Source organism: Tachypleus tridentatus, chromosome 6, assembly GCF_004210375.1.
Source record: "Tachypleus tridentatus isolate NWPU-2018 chromosome 6, ASM421037v1, whole genome shotgun sequence".
NCBI classification, from domain to species: Eukaryota; Metazoa; Arthropoda; class Merostomata; order Xiphosura; family Limulidae; genus Tachypleus; species Tachypleus tridentatus.
In genome coordinates this window covers 120439306-120458406 of record NC_134830.1, presented here as the reverse complement: position 1 = coordinate 120458406, position 19101 = coordinate 120439306, and the positions used below count along the sequence as shown (strand labels likewise).

Here is a 19101-nt window from a genome sequence, read left to right as displayed (position 1 = left end):
TAGTTCATCACTGGGTGTGTCAATGAAGGTTACCTATGCAGTTCTAATGATGTCTTCAAGATAATGTTTTAAATCACTTTAACCTGAAGACAGTCATATACATCTTAACGAACTCCAGGTAAAATACAGTTAACTGATAAACTAGTGTGGACTGTGATAATAATGATAGGGTGATCTTCATGTATAATAACTGATAAACTAGTGTGGACTGTGATAATAATGATAGGGTGATCTTCATGTATAATAACTGATAAACTAGTGTGGACTGTGATAATAATGATAGGGTGATCTTCATGAATAATAACTGATAAACTAGTGTGGACTGTGATAATAATGATAGGGTTATCTTCATGTATAATAACTGATAAACTAGTGTGGACTGTGATAATAATGATAGGGTGATCTTCATAAATAATAACTGATAAACTAGTGTGGACTGTGATAATAATGATAGGGTGATCTTCATGTATAATAACTGATAAACTAGTGTGGACTGTGATAATAATGATAGAGTGATCTTCATGTATAATAACTGATAAACTAGTGTGAACTCGATAACAATGATAGGGTGATCTTCATGTATAATAACAGATAAACAAGTGTGGACTGTGATAATAATGATAGGATGATCTTCATGTACAATAACACTAATAAACTACTGTGAACTTGGTATTTTGTACTTATAAAATACTTGTACTTAAATACAGATTTATAAATTGACCCACAGTGTTTGTAATAGGACTTTAATTAATATCTTATTATCTCATAAAATACATGGGATACAATGTAATGCTTCACCAAGTTCCTATAACCTCACTGCAAATTCCTGGGCTTCATTGTAAGACTACCTCTTATCTCATCAACAATTTTAAGATTTATGACAGAACTTAACCTAATTTCCTCTAGTCCTGTCTAGAATATGTGGGGTTCATAGTAAAAAGACTTAATAGTTCTAAGTTCCACATTGGAACTGTAACAGATTCATATGTTCAATGTAGGACCTACTTGATTCTAATTATGTCTTCAGGATAATGTTTTAAATCACTTTAACCTGAAGACAGTCACATACATCTTAACGAACCCCAGGTAAAATACAGTTAACTGATAAACTAGTGTGGACTGTGATAATAATGATAGGGTGATCTTCATGTATAATAACTGATAAACTAGTGTGAACTTGATAACAATGATAGGGTGATCTTCATGTATAATAACTGATAAACTAGTGTGGACTGTGATAATAATGACAGGATGATCTTCATGTATAATAACTGATAAACTAGTGTGGACTGTGATAATAATGATAGGGTGATCTTCATGAATAATAACTGATAAACTAGTGTGGACTGTGATAACAATGACAGGATGATCTTCATGTATAATAACTGATAAACTAGTGTGGACTGTGATAATAATGATAGGGTGATCTTCATGAATAATAACTGATAAACTAGTGTGGACTGTGATAATAATGATAGGGTGATCTTCATGTATAATAACTGATAAACTAGTGTGGACTGTGATAATAATGATAGGGTGATCTTCATGTATAATAACTGATAAACTAGTGTGGACTGTGATAATAATGATAGGGTGATCTTCATGTATAATAACTGATAAACTAGTGTGGACTGTGATAATAATGATAGGGTGATCTTCATGAATAATAACTGATAAACTAGTGTGGACTGTGATAATAATGATAGGGTGATCTTCATGTATAATAACACTAATAAACTACTGTGAACTTGCTATTTTGTACTTATAAAATACTTATACTTGTACTTATACAAGTCTGAACTTGGTATATGGTGACTGACAAGTGTCAACTCTGATAACAAGTATACACTTGGTGTATGACAATACTGGTACATTATAGTGAATTTGGTGTTTGATAACACTGATAAATTACATCCTAGATTACATTGGTAAATTACGATGTACTTGATGTATGATAATGTTGATTGATAAGAGTGAACCTAATGGTTTATACTGGTGATAATTAGATAATATCTAGAATGGATGTGTATGAAATGCTAGAATGATCATGAACATTGTTTATACTGATAAACTAGGGTGAAATCAGTGTAGGATAAGAATGAACATTTTAACATGAAACACTGATAAATTAAAGTGGAGTTTGTAATAATGATAAAGTAGAGCAGACTTAATGTATTATAAAACTAGAAAGCAAGATCCTTGGGTGGTTTTGGTATATGAAATATTTATACACCGTGGTGAACTTTGTTTATGACAACACTTATAAACTAAGTAATATTTGGTGTATCATAATACAGACACATTCACATGGACTTGGTGTATAATAAATGATAAAATCCTGGTAGATTAAATAATGGGCTTACATGAAAATCAACATATTAGAATATGATCATGGTATGTGATAACACTAATAAGCTACCATGCACAAAGTTTATTGTAACACCATTAAGTAATTTTCAAGAGTGATCTTGGTGTAAAACTGCTAATAAATTGGAGTGGAAGTGCTGAATTATAAGACAGATAAACTGTTATTGATGTTGAATATGATATCACTGATAAACTGGAGTCAACTGCTGATAGTACTAATAAACTAAAGTGTATTTGTTTTATAATAACACAGATAAAAACATGTATAACATTGATAACCAATATGTTAGGGTAAACTTTATGTATGATACCATGATAAGAATGATAAGTCAACTTGTTTGATAACACTTGCTGTTTAATAATATTAATAAAGTACGGAGGACTTGTGTTATAATAACATTGAGGAATTGGAGTGGAGTTTGTGTATGATATAGTACAACTACTGTGGGCATATTTTATGAAAATAGCTGTAAGCACCATATATGTCACTGGAACTATGTTCGACACACTGTATGATAATACTTATAGACACCATCTTGGTGTCCGATGTCAGTGTGATGGACATATTGTATAATAATATGATATGTTTGTACAACAATTGTTGTCTTATGGACAGTGTTGACACTAATATATGTTTTTAGTAATTCTAAGAATTAAAGTACTAAAATATTTGTATTATATCCTAATAAGAACATAGATCCAAATATGTAACCTCTTTAAATTGTATAACCAAAGATGATAATGTAGTGAGACTACAGAATCAACTATGTCCACCTACTGAAACTGTATAACCACAGATGGTAATCATTGAAATTGTACAATTCAAGATATCAACATGGTGAGACTATACAACCAATGATGTAAACATGGTGAGATTATAGAATTAAAATGTTACTGTTATGAGACTTTCTGCCTCTGAACCACGTTCCATGGCAAAGCGTAAACAGAAATTTATTCAAGTAAACACATATACATAAATACATTTTAAAATCATGGATTTTTAGCAGTAAAAAATTAAATACAGTTGTTATTAGAGAAACTAGACAGTGTTGCCCCACCCCCCAGGAGCTTGATAGCATGTCTGCAAGTTTATGATGTTAAATATTGGATTTTGATATCCATGGTGGGCAAAGCACATATAACCCATTTTGTAGCTTTGTATTACCTACCAACCAACCAAAGTTTTTATCTTTTAGATACATTGATCAAGTTGTATACTGTCAGCCAGACATGTTTTATGGCTATGTGGAGTGGTTAAAAATACTCTATGAATAAGATTCTTTGTTTGTGTGCATCTAGTATTTGGTTTAAACAAAATTATATATCTATCCTAGGACTTTGTATTATAAATATTGTTACTTATACCGTTACACCAACAGTTGATAGAAAATATATAAAAGATGCCCTCTGGTGGATCAGTGGTAATATTACGGACTCACAGTGCTGAAATCTGAGGGGGTTTGTTTCCTTGTGGTGGATGAAGTAGAGACACCCACTGTATAGTTTTGCACTAAAAAGGTAAAATAATGATTATTACACTGTAAATTGCCCTTTTAATATTACACGGGGGGTTAAAAAAGGACAGTTAAAAAAATATCCTGATAAATGTCAGTAGTTACTCATATAGAAACACTTGTAACAGACTACGATTTATTTCCAGTGCTTTAATCTCATAATAGACTAACGTTAGGCGTCAGTGTTAAAAATATTAATACCAATGGTATGAGTCGTTGTTAGAAAGTGTGATCAAAACTAGGGTTACATATTAGAATACTCTGATAATTTTTTTTCTAATAACAGCAAATATCAAATTACACTGTTAAAATCTTTGATAATTATTAAGTTTCAGAAGCAAATGTTAAATCTGATAACTGAAAGTTTTGAGTCACTGTCAAGTTTTATAATTATATATGTTAGGATTTGTTGTTTTTAATTTCGCGCAAAGCTACTCAAGGGCTATCTGCGCTAGCCGTCCCTAATTTAATAGTGTAAAACTAGAGGGAAGGCAGCTAGTCATCACCATCCACCGCCAACTCTTGGGCTACTCTGTTACCAACGAATAGCGGGATTGACTGTCACATTATAACGCCCCCACGGCTGAAAAGGCGAGCATGTTTGATGTGATGGGGATTCGAACCCGCGACACTCGGATTACGAGTCGAACGCCTTAACCCACCTGGCCATGTCGGGCTCATACGTTAGGAGTCACTGTTAAAAAGTACCCTGGTAATACCACGCCTGCGATAATTTTACTCTCTTGAATTTTTTACGTTCTGCACTAATTCCTGCACACAAAATCCGAAACTTTCTGATATCCACTTTTTTTCCATCACCTTTCCATCCACTTTTACATAAGTGAATCATTTTCAATGAAATCTGATCTGATTTTGTTATGTTTAAAATGTTGACAACCACTGACTATAGATTTATTAAGACCAACCGTGACGGCTAGGCATGATCACGTAGTTAGGGTGCTTGACTTGTAATAGGAGGGCCACAGGTTCAAATCCCCGTCGCACCAAACATACTCGTCCTTTCAGCCGTAGGGGCGTCATAGTTTACGGTCAATCCCACTATTCGTTGGTAAAAGAGTAGCCCAATAGTTGGCGGTGGATGGTGATGACTAGCTACATTCCCTCTAGTCTTACATTGCTAAATTAGGGACGGCTACTGCAGATAGCCCTTGAGTAGCTTTGCGCGAAATTAAAAAAACAAACAAACCAATCGTAATGCTAATGCGAGAGTCATGTTAAACAATTAGAACACCTTCTGCTCACAATTAAACCATAAAACAGATCCAAAACAATTCTGTACAAACTTGAAAAGATATACCAGCACAGGAAAAACAAACAAAGAGTACCCACCATTTGAATTACACGGCAAAACAGCTTACACTAACCTAGAAAAAGCAGATATTTAAAGACCACCTAAAAAACACGTTCAAAATACACCATGAACCAGACATGAACAGATATTTCTATAATAAAGTCAACTTCATTGAACAGTACAAAACCATATACATGCCGAAATTCCCAGTAAACGCATTAATAAAACCAGATAAAACAATAGACTGGAGCAGTCATCAACTGATAAAAGATATAACAGTAACGGAAGTATCAATAACCATCATAAACACAAAAAACAAAGTTCCTGGAGAAGATGGTATACAAACCATCATCCTATAAAAATGGTACTCAGAAATTATATGAACACCTAACAGCTCTATTTAACTTATCATTTTCAGCTGGATATATCCCTGTTTCTTGGAAGGAAGCCGTAATTTTAATGTTCCAGAAAGAAGGAAATCCAGCAAATATACCAAACAATTACCGCCCGATTAGCCTAACCAGCTGCATAGGAAACATTTTAGAAAGAATAATTAGTAACCGACTATCTATAGACTTAGAAGTAAATTCAAAATTACCCGAAATTCAAAACGGATTTAGAAAATATAGACAAACTAGAGACCACCTAATCAGATTAACTGAAACAAAATACAGACAGTTTTAAGAAAAACGAATGTACTGTAGCTTGCTTTCTTAACATTGAAAAAGCATTTGACAAGGTCTGGATAATGGATTTACCCCAGGGAATTATTCGCTGGCTATCTAACTTTCGGGACAACAGAACGTGTAAAGTAGATGTGAATGGGGCCCACTCAAGGCCCTTTGCACCTGAGGCAGAAGTCCCACAGACATGGATAGTTAGCCCTATCTAATTTATCATGTGTGTGAGTAATAATCCACTGTCGGACCTAAACTTAGGTTTTGCATCACAATTTGCTGACAATGTAGCAGTCTGGAAAAGTGCCCCAACTCCTTCAATTGCAGCAACAAACCTCCAAACAATCCTGAATAATTGTGAAGAATACTGCCAGAAATATAGAATAAAAATAAATATTCCGAAAATCCCAAGTAATATTTTCAGCAGATTAAATAAACTGAAAAAAGATCCACTTAAGTTATACATGAATGGATGACTTTTGCAGACTGCTACTTCTGCTATATTTTTAGGATTAACTTATGATACCAAATTAACATGGATACAGCATTCTAACAATATCATGATTAGAATCTGGAAAAGAACAAATTTTGCAAGAAGTCTTTCAGGTAAAAATCAAGGCACATCTCCTGATAATATAATAAAAATCTACAAAGCATGCATTATATCCATTATAGAATTCGCATGTCCAGCATGGTTAAACATAGTACAAAAACAACTACACAAACTACAAAACATACAAAATTAAATCATAACCTCAGCTTATAAAGTACCACGCAGTACGTCATCCACATTTATGTATAAGTATTCAAACTTAGAGACAGTATCCGACAGACTCTTGGACAATGTATTAAATTATTTTAATAAAAATTGTCATAAAAATGATTTATTGTGTGATATACGTACGTGATAAACATAGTCTTAAGTACCTTTCTCCAATGAATATATATTTAAGAAATATAAATCAAGCTGGCCACCATGCACTAAACGTTTAGAATTAGTAAAATATTCATAAGTTTTTCTTTTCCTTCTTTTTATTATATATATTTAAATAATAATAATCAAAATATATAAAATAAAAAAATATATAAATTCAATAAAGGGGCAACTCAAGACAATATATGGACATTGCCCTGAAATGGGCCGGAGTACTGTGGGTTATTCTCGCCCTAAAACACTACAACTATAACATAGCAGTAGCTGACATGAAAGTTAGGAATGGGGAAAGAGGGCTTCTGCACCTGACCCTCCTGGGTATCAAAATCCAACATACCCACAAATCAGAAAGCAAGAGTCATGTTGATCGTTCTATAACCCACCAGAAACACACCGCAAGTATTTTGTTTTTGTTTATTTTGGAATTTCGCACAAAGCTACTCGAGGGCTATCTGTGATAGCCGTCCCTCATTTAGCAGTGTAAGACTAGAGGGAAGACAGCTAGTCATCACCACCCACCGCCAACTCTTGGGCTACTCTTTTACCAACGAATAGTGGGATTGACCATCACATTATAACGCCCCCACGGCTGAAAGGGCGAGCAAGTTTGGCGCGACGGGGATGCGAATCCGCGACCCTCAGATGACGAGTCGCACGCCTTAACACGCTTGGCCATGCCGGGTCCACCGCAAGTATATTAACGGTTAATAGGCTGCATGACGTATCATTTCTGGATAGTATTTGTGCGTGAACTTTAAGATTATTTTTTCTATTCAATATTATTTATTAATCGCCATATCAACAGAAGATTATACAAATGACACAGACATAACCTGTTATATCTGTGGTAAATTTGATCTAAGCAAGAGGTTTTTCTTCTTCCCGATTTTTACAAAATTCGTACGTACGTGATAAAAATATTATTTTCGAAATATACGTACATGAATTACAGAAAAATATCTTAAGAAGTTTAAATTTGCAGGCCTATGTAGTTATAGCAGCAGATAGGTATCGCGGAACCACCGTTAAAATGTACTCCGATGATTATTGTCCTAGCATGTTAACAAGAGCACCTCCAGGTATCACGGAGCCACTGTTAAAATGTACTCCGATAATTATTGTCCTGGCATGTTAACAAGAGTACCTCCTGATATCACGGAGCCACCGTTAAAATGTACTCCGATGATTATTGTCCTGGCATGTTAACAAGAGTACCTCCTGGTATCACGGAGCCACCGTTAAAATGTACTCCGATGATTATTGTCCTGGCATGTTAACAAGAGTACCTCCAGGTATCACGGAGCCACTGTTAAAATGTACTCCGATAATTATTGTCCTGGCATGTTAACAAGAGTACCTCCTGGTATCACGGAGCCACCGTTAAAATGTACTCCGATGATTATTGTCCTGGCATGTTAACAAGAGCACTTCCAGGTATCACGGAGCCACCGTTAAAATGTACTGTGATTATTCAGTGCCCTGGCATGTGAGAAAGACCACATCCAAAACCAGTGGTACTCTCCAAAATATCCACAAGAACCCGTAATATACGTAACTACTAAACCTGAACCTTTTCGTACAAGCATTATCCAAAGCCTCCACTAATCGTGGACCTGTTTCTGGTCAGTCTGGTTGGTGTTCGATATCATCAGTGTCAACACTACAGTAAGTGTTTATTTCATTATGTCAGAGCACTAAAGCAGGTGATAAGTAACAGCATGTAACGCTTGGTTATTGTATCATCCAGTTGGATAACTAGTTATCTTCACTCTAACGACGCTCATTCAAAACACATAAAACTCACTGTTAGAAATCTCAGCTGGTTTGTTCCTGACTGGTTTGTTCATAACGCGACTTAGTAATTACTGTTTAGTATATTATTTTTAGACTAATTTTTCTGCATTAAGATGATAAACTTCATTACTACATATAATATTTTAAAACATGGCTAGTTTTGCCTATAGGCTTAAATCAGGTGTCAGTTAATTAAATAAGGTTTCCTGTGGGTCTCTACTGCTGTGTTATGAGTTGTAGATACAAGAATATGAAAATGTGATGCGTTGGAAGCCATCTTCAGTTAATAAAAACATATGATTGTGAAAACAATAGTTAAATAGCTACCACTTCCGATTATTTAAGCAAGCATCAAGAGTAACCTACCCACTAGTTTAAGTGGTTAAAAAAACCAGCTAGACAAAGCAAGGATATAAATGACACTACATGTTTTACAAAAGTCGTGGAGACTTAAAGTGTAAACCGTATACAGCTTGCTTGGAGTAACGTCAGTCTTCGCTTCTTTCTAAATAAGTCATTTTCTGTGTTTATACCAAAACTTACCTTTTTTGTTTCTTTTTTTATAATTACACTCACTGAATTCATCGTCCGAGCAGCAGGCCTATCCTGATGACGTATCCACCCAAGTAAGTACTAAATTTTATAAATATCAAAACTTCCTGTTCTTACACAAGTTAAAAGGACAATAGTTGTGCTTCATCAGTGTGTCGTTCTTACAGGTACTTAAACTTCAGTATTTCATAATTTGAGAAAAAAAGGACGATATATAAAAAAAAAATCAAATCTCATGGACGGCCATCTAAATTACTTTGCTTATTGTAATGATAACAAACCCAACCAACAGTGCACATATGGGCCTAATTTCTAATTTCAATAGTTTGGGTTGGTTTCTGTATTGCATACTGATCACAAGTTATAAAAACTGAGGTACTTCCTTCTACTTGTTTCTACAATACTTATTTAGCTTTTAACTGAAAGTATTTTCTATTTCTTTAGATCTAATGTTGTCAGATTATTAAAACGCTACATTTTTCTTTGTAAAACTCAAACAAAAATTGAATTTTAAATCAGTCGAGTTCTATAATACGCTGAACCTGAGAAAACATGATTGGTTTGTAGTAATATCAAGTACTAACGATTTTTAAAACAAATTTATACTTGTTCTGTTTAAAAACGGATGTAAGAATAATAGCTGCTTTTCTGAGTTCATGTTTTGCACATGCTCGTAGCAGTAGCGGGCTTTTCTGTGTGTATCGTTTCTTTTACACTTAAGCTTTCATCGCCTTAAAATCGAACAGTTTCGAAGATTAGAAACTTTCAGTCAAATTCTCACTAAAGTAGGACTTATTTAGTTTCTTTCGTACATTATTAATGTAACAAATATTTCTCTGAAAATTTGGACTAAGACGTATCATTACAAACCTTAACCACGAACTGAAAATTGGGTTATAACATAGGCACTAATCCACAAACAACTGATAATACATTTAAACGACGTATTCCACTTTTTTTTTTCAAGTGTTCTTAACCCCAAAGTTAAGACTTCTCTATTTTCCTTCCATGTATTACAACCATAGTTTCTGAGTCTAAAGGGTTGACAACAGAAAGATTGGAACTTTCCTTTGTAAGTTCGGAACATACGTAGGTAGCCGAATAGCTTAACACAACAACCTGTATCGATAAAACAGCTTAAAATATTTTAAAACACCAAAGATGAAACAATTCGAGACCCAGTTTCAATCGAGTTATTTGAAACTGTAACTAAGGTAAGATTTCGTTTTCTATTGCGTTTTCCAACATTATAAACTTTCAGGAATTTTTGTAATAGTTGATGTGCTATGTTTCACGAAAGGTAATCGTTTCTGAGGAGCATTGATAGGTAGATTTGTTTTATGAGAAAACACTAAATATACAGTTTCGTGGTCAGGTTGCAAATGAGCTGAAATCCCCCCCTCCAAATAATTCTCCTCTATCAATTGTGCGCGCCGTCTTGAAATTTAATATTAAGCCTTGATGTTAGTGCTTTCTGATTAGCGCGTAACAGACTAATCCAGCTACATCTATATATAACTCGAACATGACACTTCACTAGTATAGATGTACACTCGTTTCTTTGGTTTTTTGTAGCAAAGCCACATTTGGCCATCTGCTGTATCCACCGCAGGGAATTGAACACCGAATTTTAAGTATAGATTTACTACTGTCCAACCGGGAAACGATATACACGCGACATAAAAAGAATTCTGTACCATTTCATTCCGAACATACATGGTTTGTATAACTTTATTGTTTCAACAAATTCCTTTTTATTGAAAGTAGTTCTGCGTGGGTGGGAAGCATGTTCACAAATTTAAAACTTCCGGAGTTTCGTGAAACCCACTTGAAGTTAAGTGTACTTCTGGACGGTTGGTATGGGTATTACCACTTCTACTACTACTTTACTGCTTTATTAATAAAAGTATTAATACCCATACCAGCCGCCCTGATATACAGTTCTGGAGTTTAACTGAGTTTAATTCCCAGTGGTGGACAGAACGCAGATAACCATACTCTTAAGAAAGCCACAGTAACAGAGGTTTAGTACGTTATATTAAAAAACGATGATGGAACCTCATCACGTATGGTCGTGATCTTTCTATATAGCTTGACAATAGCCTTGCAACATAGTTTTCATTGCAAAAGGATCTAGTGTAAAGCTTTCGTATTGGAAGCACATATTTCCTCCTCGCAGCTCTCCGTAATCCGTACAGTATATGAGGACAATGTTTTTTTCCCGACACCCATTTCAAAAGCCCGATCGCAACCAGTTCCAAAGAAACTGTATTCGGCGACTTGACCAATAAAGCGTACAGAATATCATGGAGATCTGTTTCATTTACCAGCTACTTGACGTACATGACTGTTGAGCTGATATGTCATTGAAGCAATGAGTGTTACTCTCACAGAGGATAATTCTTCTTGTTTGTATTACCTATAACGTAGACAGTTTTTGTCACCGGCTTTCATTGATTCTCATACATTACAACACCAATAACTTTGCTTAACACAGTTGCGATACGACGAATTACAGGATCTTCTTTACGTGGTCTTGATGCCCCAAGTTGATCAATATTCCATAGTCTCTCAATGCCATTAAGTATAAAGTATATCCCTATCTTCGAAATATTAAATCGACAATCTGACCACTTCTTTATCATCAGTGTAAGAGCATTTCGTGTCGGAAAGACGTTACGTACCCTTCCAAAAAGCAATCATTTTTAAGTGTCACCACATACTACCCACGAAAACCAATGTAAAAATGTTTTTTTCCGATATGCTTTATAATACTAAAATTCGGGTTTTTGTACTCACGGTGAAAAGAACAAAAACAGTCCATTGGTTATCTTAACAAAGAAACGACGATTTTGTATCGGATATAACTGTTACGTGATATACTGGTTTAATATAACGTACTCAACCCTGTATTTACAGAATTTACAACATACTCACTTTTATTTACAATATTCCTCCCAAGTTATTGGAATTTCCACAACTTACGATACTATATTTGTTGCTTTTGACAACATTTTGTTATTTATTATTGTAACACATAAACATCATACTATAATATTATTCTTTAAATGCACAATAAGCTACAAAGGCATTATCAATATTTGTCTACCATTATTTGACAATTTTTACACACACGCAAAACCTTCACTTCTATCACATCTAGGAACATATAATTGTGTCAACACTTTAAACTAAAGTAGAACATTGAAAAACAAAAACAGGGAGGGCGATACGATAACATATATATTACCTTGAATATACCCTGGTAAACTGTGTGGTTGTACCAGATTCAACCCTGTAACAAACAGTTGGTCCTGAAGTTTAGTTTTACCAGAACTGTACTGGTTTGTCAGACTACAGAGAAAAATAATTACAATTTCAGAGGTGGCATCCAACAGTAAGTAGGTCGTGAGTATGTTTATTAAGCGTAGCAGAGGTACTTATGTTAAAACTTTAAATCAAGAAAGAACCTTAATAGGAAATATTAAAGCTTCAATGCTTACAGCTGCTTATCATTTATGTTAACAGTTTAATCGGTCAGTTTAATCAAACTGAAGTAATTATGAAATCACTTGTGCGTATTTTTCCATGGTAGTTAATTGAGCGAATATAACACAAGTAAATGAGTAATATTTACTAATCTATCCTAACGATACAGAACTAACATTATTCACACAGCCGGTAATAAACTTGTTTATAAGTAGTGAAAATTACAGATTTCTTTTTGATAGGTCACCGGTTATTGCTGCTTTAACTCTTAGCTTAATTTCTTTTAGAATTTACTGAAAAATGAACGTGTGATCTTACGTTCAACAACACATACAATAAGCTCAGCATTTCAAACTTGTTTTAATTGTTAGGGATTAGGCTTTTCCATGGGTAACAAACTCATCGGTTCTTACATCAAACTTGTAGTAGGCGGTGGCAAAAAAAAAGGTTAGAAAATACCGATGTTTAGTTTTCAAACAATAAATAAAAACTTTATTTCAGCCAACATTTCCACTATCAGTTTCATCAAGATAGTAGTATAATAACAGTTCTTGTATTACAAGCCCTAATGAAGACGCAGGAACGAAACCTGAAATAAAACTTTTATTATTACTATCATCACATTTTTATTATTACTATTATCATATGAAGATTACATTTTATTATTACTATCATTACATTTTTATTATTACTATCATTACATTTTATTATTACTATCATTACATTTTATTATTACTATCATTACATTTTTATTATTACTATCATCACATTTTTATTATTACTATCATTACATTTTTATTATTACTATCATCACATTTTTATTATTACTATCATTACATTTTATTATTACTATCATTACATTTTTATTATTACTATCATCACATTTTTATTATTACTATCATTACATTTTTATTATTACTATCATCACATTTTTATTATTACTATCATTACATTTTATTATTACTATCATCACATTTTTATTATTACTATCATTACATTTTTATTATTACTATCATTACATTTTTATTATTACTATCATCACATTTTTATTATTACTATCATCACATTTTTATTATTACTATCATCATTACATTTTTATTATTACTATCATCACATTTTTATTATTACTATCATCATTACATTTTTACTTCGTCCCCTCTCTTTCTTTATGTCTTTCTCTTCCCCTGTCTCTCTACAGATCCGAGTTGTTAACGCTTTCCGCAGTGGTATTGACGTTCGCAATAATCCCGCTGCCCTAAAAAGACTCGTAGAAAAACGTTCTTCTTCAATCTCTTCCGAAGCTATTGAAGGTACCCTGAGAAACATCGAGAGAGAAGACTCGAAACGAGGAGTTATTCAAACCATCGAAGAGGAGGGGGAGGCGTCAGACAAAAAGAAAAATGTAGATAATGCAGATGGCGTGTCAAATCACAGTGTAGAAACTGCAGTGTGAGAGGCCTAAACACACTAGAAACCAGACATCCAGACACCTCCGTAGGCCTGCTTTTTTCTTGTGATAATAACGTGTGTAGTGAACATAGGCCAATTCATGGTATGGTTATCATTGGTTTGCAAGTATTTCAATGTATAAAAATCGATGTGAAAATCTCCACGAATCTCACCTTTCTTCTCTTTCCTTCTATAGCGTTGGTGTTGTATGCTAGGATTAACTTCATTTTATTACATGCTTGGACTAACTTCATTTCCATTTTATGACGTATTATGTTTTTAGAAAGTACTAGTAAATGCATGTTTTATATTATAAGTGGATTTAATGAAGCATGTGGTAACGGGATAAAATATTATATTTCCAGGTTTTACAAAGGAGAGGTAATACTTACCTAAATGAAGATAAACGTCCTTAATGCATCACCGGAATGTTCAAAGTTTGTACGTTTCAGGTTATTTAAATTAAAACGTAGCAGCAAGTTTTTCATCGAAATGTTCAGTGTGTTATAACCAGCTTTAAAAGATATTTCCGTGTTACTGTGTGTGGTATAGATGTTGTATTGTTCATATTTTGTTACATGATAACAAATTTGCACAAAAAAAATGTTTGGCAGGTACCTTAGCAATGTGGTGTCATTTTCGTTTATTGTATTTTTTTTCATGTTTTTTGCTACTTTTTCAAGTTTTAGAATATTCAAAAACAACGATTAACGTAGGCAGTTAGCTTACAAGTGAAAAGTCTAGGGTGGGCTTCATGACCGGAAGTGGTTGAGAATTATAAAAATATTCTGGTGTGCGGTGTGCCTTTTACAGTGAAGTTTGGAAACTTATATATATGTATATGAAATGGAGAGAAGAAATACGCATTATCACCGGACCACAAGCCAAAGTGAGCCCTAGAAGATTCAAGGATATGGTGCCGAAATACACATCGATCTGCATCACAAGAGGGCGATACCCTCTCATGGACAGGAACTCATTAAAGGTGATATTTAAACACCAAGTTAGAATCTATCTGTGTGTTATATATATATATATATATATACACACAAACACGCATAATTATATATACATATTTACATACAAATTCGTCTGTCTTCATGTTATTCAAGTACTCCCATTAGATATCCCCCATCCTTTAATTAGTCGGAAAGTTTAAAATTTACTTGTAGTAGTTAACTACGTAGACTGTTACAATCACAATTAACATCTCGACTCTTCGTGCTAGCCAAATGTAATAAACTTAGTTGATGTTGATTATAGCAGGTTCTTACGAGTTAAAACATTTCGTTTTCAAGTTTGATCATCTCCAGGAAGCTGAGTTCCTGAAGTTTAATATTATTAATTCAATAATGAGAAATATATATACCGTTTCTGTGTGTGACCAAACAGATGAAGATCGGTCTATCATTAATAGTTTCTTTGTTGTTGTTTTATTCTTTTAGTTTCTGTATTTGAAAACAGAATGAAAAAGATTTCGATTTTAACAAATTCCAACGAAAATGAACTACATCCTTTCCGTATCACTTGTTGAGAAATTCCAATTGCAAAAATAAAAGTCAGGATAGAGTAAGGTGTACGTTCAAATCGCGAATTTCGTAATAGTTTTGAAACTTTGGTGTTTCCTCGCATTTGTCAAGAAATACATAATCTTTGTTTTAGGGGTATGTGGTTCTTATGGAGGAGAATAACTTTGTACTATAAATCATGTGATTTGCTACGACCGCTTCTAGTTCTTTAACCTACGTATTATTTACCTTAAGGGAAACCTGTTGCGGACGCCCTCTTGGGGAAAAAAATTGAAATCAGAAATATTTGTCATTCTTACTCTGCAATAAAATATTAAGTACAATTTATTTGTGTTACCAAAGTTTATAAAGTGGGAGCTTTATGGTGTAAAGTTATTGCTTTTTTTACTTCATCATTAAATTATGGCTAAATATAAATGTTTTGTCTTTTATGATTTCCGCCAGAGGGCATTTAAATTTGCATAATTTCCATTATAGAAATTGGTTTAAAAACATTTTTTCTTGAAACATTTACTGATATATATGTGTGTGATTTTTCCAAATATAAACGTGGTTTTAGTTTCTGTCTAATAAACTTATCGTTCATCGAATGTCATGTTTCCGTAGAAGAAGAGAAGCTATCTTTAGAGCATTTTATCGAACTGTTTAACTTGTGATTTCAAGCAGTTAAGATCTGATTTAAAATATTTTAGCTTAAGGATTGTGACAGTGGTTTCCATTTCTTGTTGAACTAATGGTGGATGATTGTTAAAGATGATGTACATTTCCATCCACGTCACATGTTACGAAATAAACTTCAATTCTCATCTTACTTGTGTTCTTATCTACCTTTAAGACCACGACCTTCACCATTTTGATGTCTTTACTGCCTTGTACACACAATGTTCATAAAAAAAACGTAAATGAAACATACCTATATCTTCTGAATGTAACTTTATTAGCTCAATATTTCGTGGTTACAACTTCATCAAGAATTGTCGACATCCTATGAGTTAACTATATTTCAAGATTCTGATCTGGTTAGATATCGATAACTCCTGACAAACCTGCAATAGTGGCTCAGACTGGCCAGGTGGTTGGGAGCGATCGAATCGTAATCTGAGGGTCGTGGGTTCGAATCTCAATCGCATCAAACACACTCGCTTTCAGCCTTGAGGAAGTTTTAATGTGAAGGTTAATCCCACTATTCGTTGGCAGTGGGTGCTAGATTAGAGACGGCTAACGCAGATAGCCCTTGTGTAACTTTGCGCGAAACAACCAAACGAACAAATTTGTAATATAGAAATAATGAGCTGATTAAGTTATATCCTGGAGGTATAGGTCGTGATTTGATTCAGGTTTATGCGTTAAAGAAAGTTAAGAATACAAATTTATAAAAACACAGCTGTCAAAGTAATATTTTGAGGCAAGAAACATAAATATCAGAAGACCTGCAAGTTTCAACCCATCTCTTCGATTAGCAGTTCCGATACTACACTTAAAAAAATATTACTTAACTTTAAAAAATCAGAAAATAAAAAGCACTTTGACTGTTTTAACCTCTACCCAACTAGAAGAAGAAATACTTGATGAATACCCCACATCTTTGTATAATAAGGGTTAATCTCCGCTCGTTAAAACGACGTTCCTTCTTGTTCAAGTTCAATCTGACACCGATGATTATGTTCGTAATAGAATAGACCAAACTTCTAAGAAAGATGAGAGGGTCAATCTTAAACCACACATCTGCAAAAACTTTCCACAGACCGTCCACTGTAGTCCTTGGTGGATCAACGATTAACTTAAGGGACTTTACGATCTCTAAACAGTTTTGTGCCTGACAACAAATTTCCTCTCCCAGCGGTATCAACTTTCCATGACTACATTTAAGAATAAAATACTATTGCAACCGGACTGTCTTAAAATGTACGTAATCGAGTGAAATTGTTGGGAATCGATTTTTGTTATTGTTATTTTTCTATTTTCTCACGAAAACTGTCACTCGTTTATAGGTTTTTGCTGCAAGCTTGTCAACTTTCGCCTTGTAAAACACAATAGTATCTTGTTCAAAGAAGAAACATTCATATTATTCGCAAAAATGTTTTTGGGGTCAGAAGATACTCTTTCGTAATCATAGCCTTCATTCTGTGAGTGAGAACGTTGCTCTGAACTGGCTTGAGATATAATTTTCTTAATATAATTGCTTCCCTGACTATGCGAGGTTTTCCACTGAGAATGTTGAAGATTCTATTTTATAAACGTTATATCTACTAAATCGTTTACTTATTGTACCATAAGTATATTTATACTTAGAAAAAGCTACGTCACAACACCCTAACTTTGTTGATAGTGCATTGTCGAAAACAATAGTGTATCACTATTCACCGTGACACATATTTTCGATAGCATAGAAATGTCCTACTTAACGCCTTATCTTTAATCTGCTACGAGAGGTTACTGCATTAGCATGCACAAATCACTGAGAGTGATTGATCCTATGTGAGAATAAAAACAAACAATGAGAGGTTATATTTAAATAGTTGTTGTTGGTTTTTTCCAGTAGTCAAGTAGGTGTGGTACAATAAACTTTTGATGTTCCAAAAAACATTTCAAAACATAAACCCTTACTGGCTTCATTAAACGTATAGATAGTACTTAATACAACAAACTGCTTGTGGTTCTATGTTTTTATTGGTTTCAGTGCCTTTAACAATAAATCCCAAAAGCTCTAAACAAAATAAAGCCAACAATATTGCAAATGATCCAAGTAATTACTGCTCATGTCCTCTGAAGAAAGATTTGAATCGTACCAGTATTGAATAGTATAAAAACAAGTTCCTAATGCGATGATTTTATATAACAAACGAAATAATGTTTATTATATTTGAATATATCACTATTGCTTAAGAAAAAATAATAAGCAACGCAACTGAAGTGTTCAGAAAAGCATACTGTCAGTCGGTAGAGAGAGAGAAGCAACGAATGTGTATCATACTGTCAGTCGGTAGAGAGAGAGAAGCAACGAATGTGTATCATACTGTCAGTCGGTAGAGAGAGAGAAGCAACGAATGTGTATCATACTGTCAGTCGGTAGAGAGAGAGAAGCAACGAATGTGTATCATACTGTCAGTCGGTAGAGAGAGAGAAGCAACGAATGTATCATACTGTCAGTCGGTAGAGAGAGAAGCAACGAATGTGTATCATACTGTCAGTCGGTAGAGAGAGAGCAACGAATGTGTATCATACTGTCAGTCGGTAGAGAGAGAGAAGCAACGAATGTGTATCATACTGTCAGTCGGTAGAGAGAGAGAAGCAACGAATGTGTATCATACTGTCAGTCGGTAGAGAGAGAGAAGCAACGAATGTGTATCATACTGTCAGTCGGTAGAGAGAGAGCAACGAATGTGTATCATACTGTCAGTCGGTAGAGAGAGAGAAGCAACGAATGTGTATCATACTGTCAGTCGGTAGAGAGAGAGAAGCAACGAATGTGTATCATACTGTC

At 34.0% G+C, this 19101-nt stretch overlaps 1 protein-coding gene across 5 annotated transcripts in view; it reads left to right on the top strand.

The window, feature by feature from the left end:
* LOC143253459 (plasma membrane calcium-transporting ATPase 2-like) overlaps positions 1-16428 on the top strand; it is a 278542-nt gene extending 262114 nt beyond the window's left edge. For 2 of the 5 annotated variants that reach the window (XM_076507422.1, XM_076507424.1), the window contains 2 exons: positions 9195-9224; positions 13838-16428. In XM_076507422.1, the coding sequence (XP_076363537.1) occupies positions 9195-9224; positions 13838-14092 (285 nt within the window). In that variant the 3' untranslated portion in view covers positions 14093-16428. Of the gene's footprint in view, positions 1-9194; positions 9225-10175; positions 10212-13837 lie in introns of those variants that run through there. The other 3 variants (XR_013029643.1, XM_076507425.1, XM_076507426.1) reach the window with 3 other exon arrangements.
* Positions 16429-19101: the final 2673 nt, after the last annotated feature.